Here is a 15,992-nt window from a genome sequence, read left to right on the forward strand (position 1 = left end):
TTCCAAATGTCCGTTTATATGACATGTTCTCTTAAGACACTATACAGAAGTTAAGCCAAAGGAAGAGCCTAATCAGGAGCTTCTGCTTTTTAAGAAAAAACATTTTGGGGGTCTTGTTCTAAAGGATTTACGAGGTCATAGCAGCCATTCATCCCAGTAGGGAAGTACATTGCCCAGTTTGATCCTGGCCTGGACCAACTTCCAGGTTCCCCGAGAGGTCTGTGAACAAAGGTGGGGACTTCGGAACACTGTGTCTCCCTTTAGTCCAAGTCTTTAGCTCTTTTCTTGATCAAAAATTTTGATGGGGGCCACATTCAAAGAAAAATAGACAAGATGAAAAGGCAGAGGGCTATGTACCAGATGAAGGAACAAGATAAAACCCCAGAAAAACAACTAAATGAAGTTCAGATAGGCAACCTTCCAGAAAAAGAATTCAGAATAATGATAGTGAAGATGATCCAGGACCTCGGAAAAAGAATGGAGGCAAAGATCGAGAAGATGCAAGAAATGTTTAACAAAGACCTAGAAGAATTAAAGAACAAACAAACAAGAGATGAACAATACAATAACTGAAATGAAAACTACACTAGAAGGAGTCAATAGCAGAATAACTGAGGCAGAAGAACAGATAAGTGACCTGGAACACAGAATGGTGGAATTCACTGCTGCGGAACAGAATAAAGAAAAAAGAATGAAAAGAAATGAAGACAGCCTAAGAGACCTCTGGGGCAACATTAAACACAACAACATTCGCATTATAGGGGTCCCAGAAGGAGAAGAGAGAGAGAAAGGACAAGAGAAAATATTTGAAGAGATTATAGTCAAAAACTTCCCTAACATGGGAAAGGTAATAGCCACCCATATCCAGGAAGCGCAGAGAGTCCCATACAGGATAAACCCAAGGAGAAACACGCCGAGACACATAGTAATCAAATTGACAAAAATTAAAGACAAAGAAAAATTATTGAAAGCAGCAAGGGAAAAACAACAAATAACATACAAGGAAACTCCTATAAGGTTAACAGCTGATTTCTCAGCAGAAACTCTACAGGCCAGAAGGGAGTGGCATGATATACTTAAAGTGATGAAAGGGAAGAACCTACAACCAAGATTACTCTACCCGGCCAGGACCTCATTCAGATTCGACGGAGAAATCAAAAGCTTTACAGACAAGCAAAAGCTAAGAGAATTCAGCACCACCAAACCAGCTCTACAACAAATGCTAAAGGAACTTCTCTAAGTGGGAAAGACAAGAGAAGAAAAGGACCTACAAAAACAAACCCAAAACAATTAAGAAAATGGTCATAGGAACATACATATCGATAATTACCTTAAACGTGAATGGATTAAATGCTCCAACCAAAACACACAAGCTTGCTGAATGGATACAAAAACAAGACCCATATATATGCAGTCTACAAGAGACCCACTTCAGACCTAGGGACACATACAGACTGAAAGTGAGGGGATGGAAAAAGATATTCCATGCAAATGGAAATCAAAAGAAAGCTGGAGTAGCAATACTCATATCAGATAAAATAGACTTGAAAATAAAGAGTGTTACAAGAGACAAGGAAGGCCACTACATAATGATCAAGAGATCAATCCAAGAAGAAGATATAACAATTATAAATATATATGCACCCAACATAGGAGCACCTCAATACATAAGGCAACTGCTAACAGCTCTGAAAGAGGAAATCGACAGTAACACAATAGTGGGGGACTTTAACACCTCATTTACACCAATGAACAGACCATTCAAACAAAATTAATAAGGAAACACAAGCCTTAAGTGACACAATAGACCAGATAGACTTAATTGACATTTATAGGACAATCCATCCAGAAACCGCAGATTACACTTTCTTCTCAAGTGCGCACGGAACATTCTCCAGGATAGATCACATCTTGGGTCACAAATCAAGCCTCAGTAAATTTAAAAAAATTGAAATCATATCAAGCATCTTTTCTGACCACAATGCTATGAGATTAGAAATCAGTTACAGGGGAAAAAAAGTAAAAAGCACAAACACATGGAGGCTAAGCTGTACATTACTAAATAACCAGGAATTCACTGAGGAAATCAAAAAATACCTAGAGACAAATGACAATGAAAACACGACAATCCAAAACTTATGGGATGCAGCAAAAGCAGTTCTAAGAGGGAATTTTATAGCTATACAAGCCTACCTCAAGAAACAAATAACAATCTAACATTACACCTAAAGGAACTAGAGAAAGAAGAACAAACAAAACCCAAAGCTAGCAGAAGGAAAGAAATCATAAAGATCAGAGCAGAAATAAATGAAATAGAAACAAAGAAAACAATAGCAAAGATCAATAGAACTAAAAGCTGGTTCTTTGAGAAGATAAACAAAATTGATAAACCATTAGCCAGACTCATCAAGAAAAAGAGGGAGAGGCCTCAAATCAATAAAATTAGAAATGAAAAAGGAGAAATCACAACTGACACTGCAGAAATACAAAGGATTATAAGAGATTACTACAAACAACTATATGCCAATAAAATGGACAACCTGGAAGAAATGGACAAAATCTTAGAAAGGTATAACCTTCCAAGACTGAACCAGGAAGAAATAGAAAATATGAGGAGAAAATCACAAGTAATGAAATTGAAACTGTGATTACAAATCTTCCAACAAACAAAAGTCCAGGACCAGATGGCTTCACAGGTGAATTCTGTCAAACATTTAGAGAAGAGCTAACACCCATCCTTCTCAAACTCTTCCAAAAAATTGCAGAGGAAGGAACACTCCAAAACTCATTCTATGAGGCAACCATCACCCTGATACCAAAACCAGACAAAGATACTACACAAAAAGAAAATTACAGACCAATATCACTGATGAATATAGATGCAAAAATCCTCAACAAAATACTAGCAAACAGAATCCAACAACACATTAAAAGGATCATACACCACGATCAAGAGGGATTTATCCCAGGGATGCAAGGATTCTTCAATATATGCAAATCAATCAATGTGATACACCATATTAACAAATTGAAGTATAAAAACCATACAATCATCTCAATAGATGCAGAAAAGCTTTTGACAAAATTCAACACCCATTTATGATAAAAACTCTCCAGAAAGTGGGCATAGAGGGAACCTACCTCAACATAATAAAGGCCATATATGACAAACCCACAGCAAATATCATTCTCAATGGTGAAAAACTAAAAGCATTTCCTCTAAGATCAGGAACGAGACAAGGATGTCCACTCTCACCACTATTGTTCAACATAGTTTTGGAGGTCCTAGCCATGGCAATCAGAGAAGAAAAAGAAGTAAAACGAATACAAATTGGAAAAGAGGAAGTAAAACTGTCAGTTTGCAGGTGACATGATACTACACATAGAGAATCCTAAAGATGCCACCAGAAAACTATTAGAGCTAATTAATGTATTTGGTAAAGTTGCAGGATACAAAATTAACGCACAGAAATCTCTCGCATTCCCATACACATCATCCTATACAGTGATTTTTCATCATTCCTTCGGATGATGAAAAATCTGAAGGAGAAATTAAGGAAACACTCACATTTACCATTGCAACAAAAAGAATAAAATACCTAGGAATCAACCTACCTAGGGAGACAAAAGACTTGTGTGCAGAAAACTATAAGACACTGATGAAAGAAATTGAAGATGATACCAACAGATGGAGAGATATTCCATGTTCTTGGATTGGAAGAATCAATACTGTGAAAATGACTATACTACCCAAAGCAATCTACAGGTTCAATGCAATCCCTATCAAATTACCAATGGCATTTTTTACAGAAGTAGAACAAAAAACCTTAAAATTTGTATGGAGACACAAAAGACCCCAAATAGCCAAAGCAGTCTTGTGGGAAAAAAAAGGAGCTGGAGGAATCAGACTCCTTGACTTCAGACTAGACTACAAAGCTAGAGTAATCAAGACAATATGGTACTGGCACAAAAACAGAAATACAGATCAATGGAACAGGATAGAAAGCCCAGAGATAAACCCACGCACCTATGGTCAACTAATCTATGACAAAGGAGGCAAGGATATACAATGGAGAAAAGACAGTCTCTTCAGTAAGTGGTACTGGGAAAACTGGACAGCTACATGTAAAAGAATGAAATTAGAACATTCCCTAACACCATACACAAAAATAAACTCAAAATGGATTAGAGACCTAAATGTAAGACCGGACACTATAAACCTCTTAGAGGAAAACATAGGAAGAATACTCTTTGATATAAATCACAGCAAGATCTTTTTTGCTTCACCACCTAGAGTAATGGAAATAAAACAAAAATAAACAAATGGGACCTAATGAAACTTCAAAGCTTTTGCAAAGCAAAGGAAACTACAAACAAGATGAAAAGACAACCCTCAGAATGGGAGAAAATATTTGCAAACGAATCAATGGACAAAGGATTAGTCTCCAAAATATATAAACAGCTCATGCAGCTCAATAGTAAAAAAACAAACAACCTAATCAAAAAATGGGCGGAAGACCTAAATAGACATTTCTCCAAAGAGCACATACAGATGGCCAAGAAGTACATGAAAAGCTGCTCAACATCACTAATTATTAGAGAAATGAAAATCAAAACTACAATGAGGTATCACCTCACACCAGGTAGAATGGGCATCATCAGAAAATCTACAAACAACAAATGCTGGAGAGGGTGTGGAGAAAAGGGGACCCTCTTGCACTGTTGGTGGGAATGTAAATTGATACAGCCACTATGGAGAACAGTATGGAGGTTCCTTAAAAAACTAAAAATAGAATTACCATATGACCCAGCAATCCCACTACTGGGCATGTACCCTGGGAAAACTATAATTCAAAAAGACACATGTGCCCCAATGTTCATTGCAGCACTATTTACAATAGCCAGGTTATGGAAGCAACCTAAATGCCCATCAACAGACAAATGGATAAAGAAGCTGTGGTAGTTATATGCAATGGAATATTACTCAGCCATAAAAAGGAACGAAATTGGGTCATTTGTAGAGATGTGGATGAATCAAGAGACTGTCATACAGAGTGAAGTAAGTTAGAAAGAGAAAAATAAATATTGTATATTAACACATATATGTGGAACCTAGAAAAATGGTAGAGATGAACTGGTTTGCAGGGCAAAAATAGAGACACAGATGTAGAGAAGAAATGTATGGACACCAAGGGGGGAAAGCAGCGGGGGGGGGTGGGGGTGGGCGTCTGATGAATTGGGAGATTGGGATTGACATGTATACACTGATGTGTATAAAATGGATGACTAATAAGAACCTGCTGTATAAAAAAATAAACAAAATTAAATTAAAAAAGAAAAAGAAAAGAAAAATAAGAACAAAAAGGAAAAGAAAAGAAAAAATTTTGATGGGGGTTCCCTGGTGGCGCAGTGGTTAACAATCCACCTGCCAATGCAGGGGACATGAGTTCAAGCCCTGGTCCAGGAATATCCCACATGCCATGGAGCATGTAAGCCCGTGCCACAACTACTGAGCCTGCACTTTAGATCCCACGAGTCACAACTACTGAGCCCTTGTGCCACAACTACTGACGCCCGTGCACCTAGAGCCCGTGCTCCGCAACAAGAGAAGCCAACGCAACGAGAAGCCTGCACACCACACCAAAGACCCAACGCAGCCAAAAATAAGTTGATTAATTAATTAAAAAAAAATTTTTTTTAAATATTTGATGGTAGGAATAAGGAGATAGCCCTTTGCCCTGTGCTTTGGGATCTGGGATTATTTCAGGTGTAGGGATTTAACAGTTGTTTTTAAAAAAATTTATGTATTATTTATTTTTGTTTGCATTGGGTCTTGGGTGCTGCCTGCGGGCTTTCTCTAGTTGCGGCGAGCAGGGGCTGCTCTTCGTTGAGGTGCATGGGGGCTGCTCTTCGTTGCAGTGCGTGGGCTTCTCATTGCAGTGGCTTGTCTTTGTTGCGGAGCATGGACTCTAGACGCATGGGCTTCAGTAGTTGTAGCTTGCGGGCTCTGTAGTTGTGGCTCGTGGGTTCTAGAGCGCAGGCTCAGTAGTTGTGGCGCAAGGGCTTAGTTGCTCTGCGGCACGTGGGATCTTCCCGGACCAGGGCTCGAACCTGTGTCCCCTGCATTGGCAGGCGGATTCTTAACCACTGCGCCACAAGGGAATTCCCTTAACAGTTTTTTTTAGCTAAAACCCAGCAGTTTCTAACAACCATAAGTCTTTTAGTGACAGTAATATTTGCTCTTAATTTACAAATGCAAAAGAGAATTCTAGACCTGATATGAAATACAGTTTGGGGCTTGTAGGAATTTTTCTACCTGAGTAATATTAGGAGTTTCACAAACCTAAATATAGTTTTTTTAGTTTACTGGGTTTATTTGTATTATCCTAGGAGAGAGAATTAAGAATTTCAATTTTTAAAAACATTAAATGTATTGTTTTGACTTTTGCTGGGCCATAAACTGTTTGGAAAAATAAAGATCTTCAGAAATTGTATCCACAAAGGTTTTAATTTCAGATATGTTGATTCCATCAGTTAAATGCTTTAAGAAACTTTGTGTTGGTAAACATAATACTAGCAATATGCCTGTGTGAAAAGGGTGGGTTGCTTGAGGGTGGTCATGTATGTAGACGGCACTGGACTTCAAATTCACAGATCTGAGTTCTAATTCTCACTGCTTATTGGCTTTGGGACCATAGAGAAGTCTGTTTGAGCCTCTATTTCCTAAGGTATCAGAGGCCTGAGAAAAGCTGCCTCTTAGAGTTATGAGGATCAATTGAGTATTTAGTGAAAGGTTATTATAAACTGTTTAAAACTGATAATAACTTCTGACATTTGTGTAGCCCATGACAGCCATTTTCACGTATTTTATAAGATCCTCACACCACTCTCAAATGTAGATATTATACTCTTCTTAGAGGTGGAAAAGATACTGTCATCTCAGCAAGATTAAATGCTTAAGTGATTTGTCTAAGGCCTCTCAGTCAAATGGTAGTTCTGGCACTTTAAATCTATATACCTTTTTAAAAAAAACTTAAATGTGCTATAAAACCACTATCACTTAAAATAAATAGAAGGTAAAAACAAAAGTAAGTTAAATAAAAACTAAATGTTAATAAAATCTGTCTATCATTGCCTGCTTGAAGGTTCTGAGCCTGAGGCCTGTCTCCTTTTGTCAAAGTGGGAGATTAACAAGAGTTAGGAATGGTGTTAAGGACATACTGCCACTTACTGAGAATAATATTTTAATTCTGAAAGTTAGAAAAATTGGGGAACAAACATGGAAAAGGTAATACTTTTATCAGGGTTTTTAAATTTTATGGCACCGTACCACTTAAAATCACCTCCTATACTAGTATTACAGAGGTACTTTCCCATACATAGGAAACTACATGGTGCTGCTTCATCAATGGCATATATTATTTTAGCCTGTGTTTCGTGTTTTCCTTTGTTTATTTGTTGCAGTGTCTGAATATATATCTTTTTTTTTTAAACAGAGAGAAAAATGATAGCTACTACTGTGTCCTTTTCAATGATGAACACCATTCATATGACCATGTCATATACAGTCTACAAAGAGCTCTTGACTGTGAGCTCGCTGAGGCGCAGTTGCACACCACTGCCATAGACAAAGAGGTTCGTGAGTGTCATTTGAATTATTATTCTGTCTTCATCAGCTTCCTGGAAATTGGGTGTTGACTGGCCCTTGCCAAGTGCCTTAGTAGTGTGTTAGGTACAACCATCCTCTTCATTTATTCTTCATAGCCTAAGTAAATTGGTTGAAACTTGATTTTTCTGTGTGTGTATAACAGTTTAAGATGACTAATTTTCCTCTTTTGTTCTAAATAATTAGAAAGTTACTGAATATACTTGGCAAGGAGTTGTTAAGAATGTCAACTCAACCTCAGTCTGTTTCTACAATTATTGAATGAATGAATAAATGCATGAATTATGAGAAGTTGGTTAGTTAACATCATCTATTAAAACTATTTTTAGAATAATATTGATAGCATGGCTCAGCTTTTACTTAACACCCATCCAAAGCAAAATGTGTTCTTCGGGTACGAGAAGGAACATTAACCTAATCCCTACCCTCAAGAGGAGTGTAAGATGGTGGAAGAAACATCATGGCACTAGTAATTAGCATTGTGATTCTAGGGCTTGAGGAATCAATATCCTGGCCATACCTCTAACCCACTAGTGGACCACAAGTGTGTTATGGAACACGTGATGAAGAATTTTAAGTTTACTCATGAAAAGTATCTAAGACATATAATAGGAGTTTAGTAAACCTAACTTATTATTATCTGATAGAAATAGAATATACTACAATAAGTAAATAATTGACATTCTTGCCAAGCAGGAAATCTAGAATCCTAAAGTATAGAAACTCTCCACTAGTGGTATTGAAAGTTCTGAAGCTACATAAAGCTGCTAAACATTTATGTTTATCTTCTAGGTATTGTCAATCTTAGGACTTTTAGGCAGTCAACAAATGATTGATAATTAAGAGCTTATTGGGTCTTTGGGCTTTATATTACTTATTGATTGGGATTGTCAATCTACTACCTAATTCTCATGTTTGTCTATAATTAGGGCCGTCGGGCTGTTAAAGCAGGTGCTTTTGCTGCTTGCCAGGAAGCAAAGGAAGATATAAAGGTAATTTTCTGAATTAGAGTCAAAAAGAGAATTTTAAGAGGAATGCACATTACAAGAGCCCAAGTAAAACAATTATATTGTTGAAGTGGTTTGACATCCTAAGTAAAGGTAAGATTGGAGCATTTAGACCCCGAGATTTGGAACTGCAACAGTTATATGATTTCTTTTTTTGAAGAGTAGATTACTTAGTTAAAACAAAAATTTTAAAACTAGTTTGTTTTTAATATTCCTTTCATTTCTAGAGTCATTCAGAAAATGTCTCTCAACATCCACTTCATGTAGAAGTATTACACTCTGAGGTTATGGCTCATCAGAAATTTGCTTTGCGTCTGGGGTCCTGGATGAATAAAATTATGAGCTATTCAAGTAAGCATATAGCCTGTTTTTCTTATTTTTCATAAACTATTGTCTTTTTAAATAGCCACAAATTTTAAAATGTCATTGAGTATAAAATAAAATGGTTTTTGTTTTTTATACATTTTGCTTATTTTCAGGATTGCATTTCAGATGCTGTGAATAATGTTTCATTGGCTCTTGATTCTTTGATATTGACAGAATAATTCTTGACATCAAGTGTGGGACGATCACTGTTAGTTTTTTCATATGTTATTATAGGAAATGTACTTTTGGGAGAAAATACTTTAAGAATAAAAATTACATGACTTTTTTTGTTTGTAGGTGACTTCAGGCAGATCTTTTGCCAAGCATGCCTTAGAGAAGAACCTGGCTCTGAGAATCCCTGTCTCATAAGCAGGTTAATGCTTTGGGATGCAAAGCTTTATAAAGGTAGGTAGATCTTTACTTGTGCTTCTTGCCATGAAGCAGAGGAATATTATGACCTTAAAGTGGAGTTTAATCTCTTGTGTTTATTAAATCAGTGAACTTGATAAGATATTATACGTTGAAGGTGAGGTTAACCAATCAATATGTATTCTGTGTTAAAACCCAGAGATATTGCCTTTTAATTATAGTGCCTTTTCATTTAGTCAGAACCAGTAAAAAGAGTATGTATGCATTCATGTAGTAGTGCCATTATAAAAGCTATGTTAATTTTCATTTTTAAAATTTAAATGAAGAACCAAAAGTAAAAGGTGAGAGAAAGGTTAAAGGGGATGGAGAAGGGAAGGTACAGAGTAAGAGTAGTCTTTAGTGAAACATAATGAAAAGGAATGGAGAAAGGTGGGAGAAGTAGGATGAAGTAAGGTACAGGAGTGAGAGGGGTACAGAAAAAGAGGGGAAAGGCATTACATGTATGTATTTTAAATTCTAGCTATTAAATATTAATTCAATAAATGCCACTAACATTTGAGTCCTTGAGGTCTATTAGCATGTGAAATATTTTTATAATATTCTGCCACTACTAATAGCTGGAATTTTTTTTTGCCTTGGTGATACTCCTCCCACTTCCCCAAAAAATGATGTATAGGTGCCCGTAAGATCCTTCACGAATTGATCTTCAGCAGTTTTTTTATGGAGATGGAATACAAAAAATTCTTTGCTATGGAATTTGTGAAGGTAATTGCTCTTTATAAATAGATACCAACAAATAGAAATAGAAAACCATTTTTGTAAGTGAAATAATGGAAACAAAGGGGATAATTATGAAGCAAGAATTTAATTTTATAGTTCATTTCTCTGTCAAAAAGTTCATTTATTTTCACGTTTGGTAGTATGGAAACAGTAGTCTGAGAGAGGAGATAGGTGGAAAATGCCCTATTGTTTGCCTGGAAAAAGCAATAGGAGGTTATCACATTCGTGAATACATTTATCTTTTCTAATCATTTGTCTGTTAGTAAAATTATAACAAGAGCAGTGACTAGTTGAAAGGCATAGCAGGGAAAAGGAACAGATATACATGCTAAAAGGAGGCAGATATTTGATGGGCAAGAGTTATACTTAATTATTTGAGGCTAGAATATAAAGATAAATCTTACAGCTTTTTAATATTGTTTTATCGATCTATTGTATATCCCTTATATTGTTATATTTTTTGTCTCTCTCTCTCTCAAGTTAGACTAGTTAGAACATGTACTTCTTTAACCTTCTGCTTTGCCTTATACAGAGGTATCCAGTAAATACTTGTTAGTTTACTCTGATTTTGAGTGGCAGGAAATTCTGTAAAACTTAGGACAGAGGTAGACCCAGGATGGAATTGGAAGCAGAGAGTGAAATAATGATTGTCATAGGCAAATGATACTGTGGGATAAGATACCTGCGCTTCCTGGATTTTATAAGTAGATTGTTAAAAGCAACTAAGACATTTGGTTTCTTTAAAGGTGATGACAACTCAAATTATCAACTCTATTCTTCTAAAACTCATTAGAGATAGAATATTGGACCATATCTGTGATCTGAAATGAAGTTTTTTCCTTATACAACAGCAGTTCTCCCTCCTTACATGATATTTTTCTGTATACCATGGTTACCTCTTAAACTTTGTATGAATCCTAATGGTTGAAATTAAATATGTAGGTCAAGGATCTAACACTGTGCTTACATATAATAGATGCTTGATGCATGACTGGATGTATTATTATTTTTGTTCTCCCAAGATATCAGGATTGATTTTCAGTTGGTATGCACCAGTATGTATAAGAAGTTATGTACAGCCAGCATCCATTCTGTTTAAGGCTGGATTGAATCTGATGGTTGGTTTTCTGGGTCATATCAGCCTTTAAATACTTTCAATATAGTCCCTGCCCTATTCCATTGGGGTAAAATCTGCTAAAGATTGCCCCAGATTCTGTTTGGAGAAAGTATATACTGCACCTTTGCAGTCCTCTGTGATTTTTACCTGTGTGTGTGTGTGTGTGTGTGTGTGTGTGTGTGTGTGTGTGTATGTTTGTTGTGTTTTTTTTAAATAGTTCTCACTATCCAACTATGCTAGGTTGGGTAGCTGAATTCATATTCAGTCTTTTGTTATTCTCTTTCTAGTAAATTTTTGTTGACCATAGTATCTCCCCTTAATAAATAGGAGTTATAATACTTGCCATCTTATACATAGGAACAAATGTAGCAGCTGTTAAAATTGGGATTTTAAAAGTTTTCAGTACTTATTTATAATTGCTTCTCCACTTATTGTTTTATCTTCCAGTATTATAAGCAGCTACAGAAAGACTATATCAGTGATGATCATGACAGAAGTATCTCTATAACTGCACTCTCAGTTCAGATGTTTACTGTTCCTACTTTGGTATGTATTGATTAGTCTTGGCAATCTTTCTAAGTAATATTTATTTTATTATTTAAGAATTTTAGTTAGTGTTGAATTGAATTAAAACAATTTCTGAGTCACTATGTTGGTCTAATTACACGTGGAAAATTGAATAATGCTTCAGTGGTATCTGCATGTGAAAATGCTTTAATGATACCCAAGGGCTAGGTAATTTGTGGAGTGGGAGTGATGGCACTACCTTGGTCCGAAAGTGCTCATTCCTGCAGGTGAAACCTAGAGATGGTTTCTCAGTGTCTAGAGTAACTTAGGACCAGTGACTTTTTAATACCAAAAAAAATTTTTTTTGCTATTCTTTTGTTCTTTAGTTTTTTTTTTTTTTATCGTTGTTGTTAGGGTTGGGGGAATAGAGTAAGATAAAACAAAGCAGGAGGAGAGTATAACTGTTGAGCATTTGCATGAGATGGAGCTGCATAGGCTTGGGAGGAGGAGGGTGGAGGATTCTGCTTCCTTTTTATACTACTACTTTTCCTGTTTCTTCTGGAAAGTTCCTACTTTCTCTTTTCAAAGGCCAGAGGAAAGAATGGGGAAGAGAAATTGGATTGCTAGTAAGGGGGAGATGTCAGAATAGAAAATATATATGACAGAAGCCTGAAGTATATCTGTTTGTTCTACTTTGCTCACTGTGTGATTAACAGTGGTAAACATTCATGTAAATAACCTGTGTAATGGGCTTGGGGTGTTCAGACAGGTGTTTTCTAGTTGCTGAGGAGTAGGGAATTTTTACTTTTGGAAAATAATTTCTCAGAAATTGCTATCCTGTGAGACTGAGGAGTGTGTTTGATGCTCAACAAACATTTATTCAAAACAACTTACCAACCAAATGAATAAATAAATAAAGTCCATACTATAATGAGTTAATACTAAAGACAATATTCTTCACATGTTCTGCAGGCTCGACATCTTATTGAAGAGCAAAATGTTATCTCTGTCATCACTGAAACTCTGCTGGAAGTTTTGCCTGAGTACTTGGATAGGAACAATAAATTCAACTTCCAGGGTTATAGCCAGGACAAATTGGGAAGAGTATATGCAGTAATATGTGATCTAAAGTAAGTTGTTCGAGTAAAAAGGTGAGGGTACCTGTTAAACACAGTTGTCTTTATTCTGTCCTATAAATAAACATCTGATCCTTTTGGTTATCTTGGAATCTTTATAATGATGGCAAGTACAGAGAACTATTACTGTGATGGCAATAAATGTTTTAAGTGAAGGCTTCTTATAGAGTTAAAATCAGGTCAGTAAAGAAGGTACTGAGGAAGGGCCTCTCACAGGAACTTAGGGTCTCTTGGGGTCACCAAATGAATCTCCATGATAGTCACCATGCCTTCCACTCACTTCCACTCATGTATTTTGGTTCTGCCCCTCTTGCATAGTCTCTTTGTGCTTAGTTTCAGATGATCTTGTTGATGTGAATTTTTTTAACTCCCTTTTTCATACATATGACCAAGTATTCATCAGGGGTTTCTTAAGTTTTTCTCCCTGAAGAGAATGGAGTTTCCTTTTAAACTAAAGTTGGAATCATATGATAGATCACATTTGGGATCATTGGACCTAAAAGGAAATAAATTTCTAATTTTTTTAGAAATAGATGGTGACTACTATAAGGATTATGCTGTATAAAGTATTCAATAAATCATAAACTTAAACAGTTATTTTAAGAATATATTAAGACAAAATATGTTTCATTTAGTTCGCTATTAAAAAAAGAGCTCTAAGATATATATGATTACTTATTCTAGTCCCTATGTGAATAAAATCATTCTAATTTTGTCCACTTCTTCTAGTGACCATGTAAAGTATAGAGAGCTGGAAACAAGTTTCTAAACCAACCTAGAAACAGCTTAGTCTAGTTAGAAAAATACATTTGACAGATTTCTGGAACTATGCATTGGATCCTTGATATTACTGAGAAAAATGTTTCCAGACCCTTTCAAATTCTGCAATTTCTAAATATGATTATGACATGTAATTCTTTAAAGTTCAGTAAATCGTTATGTTATCATATCTTCAGTACAAGTTGAGATGGTGATGAGTTCAGTAGTGAATTACCATTTAGCCAGTGTGATTCACAAATTATGCATAATTTACATTATGCAAAACAAACAAACAAAAAATATACAAAAACTCCAAATGGCAGTACTTAAAGTTTAGTGTTAAATCAGTGTATTTATCATTCCTTTGGTCTACTGTATAGGAAAAATCTCTTTCTGTGGTTCTCATTACTCTGAAGTATTCTTATAACAGAGTTATTTTTCTATCCAGAGAAGAGCATAATCACATCATTGTTTTGTCATATTTTATCTTGTGGATCTCTGACTATAATTATTCTCTGTGGTAAATAATTTAGAGTTAACACATCCCTGGATACTTACCCCTATGGTAAAACTTTAGGGTCCCTGGTTGGGAAGGTAATTTTAAAGTTTTCCCACTCTTCTGATGCTCACAACTTCTCTCCTACATCCTTACATAAGTAGAGATATCTCTAATGACAAGGAGAAGGGAAAATTAATGTCTTTTGAGGACCTGATTAGCAGATATTGTGCTAGACTTCTCGAGTAATTCACTCTCACAAGGGTCCTGTGTTATTTATTAGTAACTGCTATGTGCTAAGAAGCTTTACTTATTTTACTTCATTTTATTCTTGCAACATTCTCATAAGGTAGGTGATATCTTTATTTGTAGATTATAATTATTTCCCTAAGGTCACAAAGCTAGTAAGTGGCAGAATTTGGATTTGAGCCTAACGCTATTTATCTGTAATACTCATGTTCCTTTCACTACATTATGTAGCTTCACAGACTACATAAACAACAACAAAGCCTTCTCTGAAACCTGGCCTAAAACACCAATCAGATATACCCTTCATTTAACAAATAATTACTGAGCCCCATTTCTCAGTCTCTCATTGTAGAAATTTTGTAGTCATTCTTATTATTTCCCCATATACTTATTCATTCACCACTTCTTCCTGAAGCCCTGCTTTTAAATCAGTTAGAAATAACCACAAATACTTAATGCCTTTTAACTGTTTCTAGAATAAAATACAGATTCTTCCAGAATTTGTAGCTCTTCATAGTCTCACTTTATATACTACTTATCTGACTGTACCTCAGCATGAAATAAGTTTATTGGTCCTAGCAGAAGCTCTGTTCAGCCTGCCTTAGGAAATTTTCATTCTCTCAAACAGTGCATTCTAACCCTTGAGTAGCCCCTTCCAACTTTTAAAAATTTATTTTATATTGAACTGTGTCTTTTTGTAGCTTTCATTATGTGGCTCTAGCTCACCCTTTGTCCATTCAGAACAACTCAGTGCTCATTTAACTTGAAGTATTTGAAGACAGCAGGCATATCTGACAACTCTTTTTTATGTTAAGTTGCATCATTTTCTTTAAATATACCCATTTCATGTTTAAAATTCCTTCTACGTTATTGTCCTTTGCTACTGAACCTGTTTTAGTTGACTGTATACCACTTAAGGTATATGCCAAGAAATGAACACAGTACTCTGAGGTCTGTGTAGTAGAAGGAAGGGATTATTACCTCTCTCATTCTAAATAAATACACCTGTATTAATTTAGTTTCATTTGTCACTCACTCTGTGGAAGGTATCTGTTGGGATATTATGGAAATGAAACTTAGAAAAGAGATGCAGTTGAACCTTGGTTCTGTTAAGTGAATATTATCCTTGTATTACTCTAACCTGTTCCTTCCTTTTTTGAAAAGTATAGCATGTTCTCAATGCAAGTCACCCTCTTCCTCTCCTACTCTGTCCCACCCTTTCCTTCTACTGCTTTTACCACCTATTTTTATCTGCAGACTGCTTTTCTTTTCCTTCCCTTCCTTACTCTTTCCTTTCTTCCTATCTCTTACATCTTCTTTACTTCCTAGGTCTCCTACAGGGGTCAGGCATGAACTATGTGAAACTAGAAATGTAAATTTTCTTCTCTAGATCAATGCTTCTCAAATATTAAGATGAATGTGAATCATTATGGGAGCTTGTTAAAATGCAGATTATTACTCAGTAGATTCTGCATTTCTAAAGATTCAGTTGATGCTGATGCTTCTGGTTTGTGAACCAACCTTTTGAGTAGTAGTGCTC

The 15,992-nt window shown here is 35.7% G+C and overlaps 1 protein-coding gene across 5 annotated transcripts in view; it reads left to right on the forward strand.

Moving 5' to 3' along the window:
- UBR1 (ubiquitin protein ligase E3 component n-recognin 1) overlaps nt 1-15,992 on the forward strand; it is a 151,083-nt gene that overhangs the window by 59,098 nt on the left and 75,993 nt on the right. For all 5 annotated transcript variants that reach the window (XM_007173589.3, XM_007173590.3, XM_007173591.3 and 2 more), the window contains 7 exons: nt 7,497-7,635; nt 8,596-8,658; nt 8,901-9,024; nt 9,337-9,444; nt 10,085-10,173; nt 11,753-11,851; nt 12,785-12,942. In XM_007173589.3, coding sequence (XP_007173651.2) covers nt 7,497-7,635; nt 8,596-8,658; nt 8,901-9,024; nt 9,337-9,444; nt 10,085-10,173; nt 11,753-11,851; nt 12,785-12,942 — 780 coding nt within the window. The remainder of the gene's footprint in view (nt 1-7,496; nt 7,636-8,595; nt 8,659-8,900; nt 9,025-9,336; nt 9,445-10,084; nt 10,174-11,752; nt 11,852-12,784; nt 12,943-15,992) is intronic.

The sequence above is a fragment of the Balaenoptera acutorostrata genome, chromosome 3, assembly GCF_949987535.1.
Source record: "Balaenoptera acutorostrata chromosome 3, mBalAcu1.1, whole genome shotgun sequence".
Taxonomy (NCBI): domain Eukaryota; kingdom Metazoa; phylum Chordata; class Mammalia; order Artiodactyla; family Balaenopteridae; genus Balaenoptera; species Balaenoptera acutorostrata.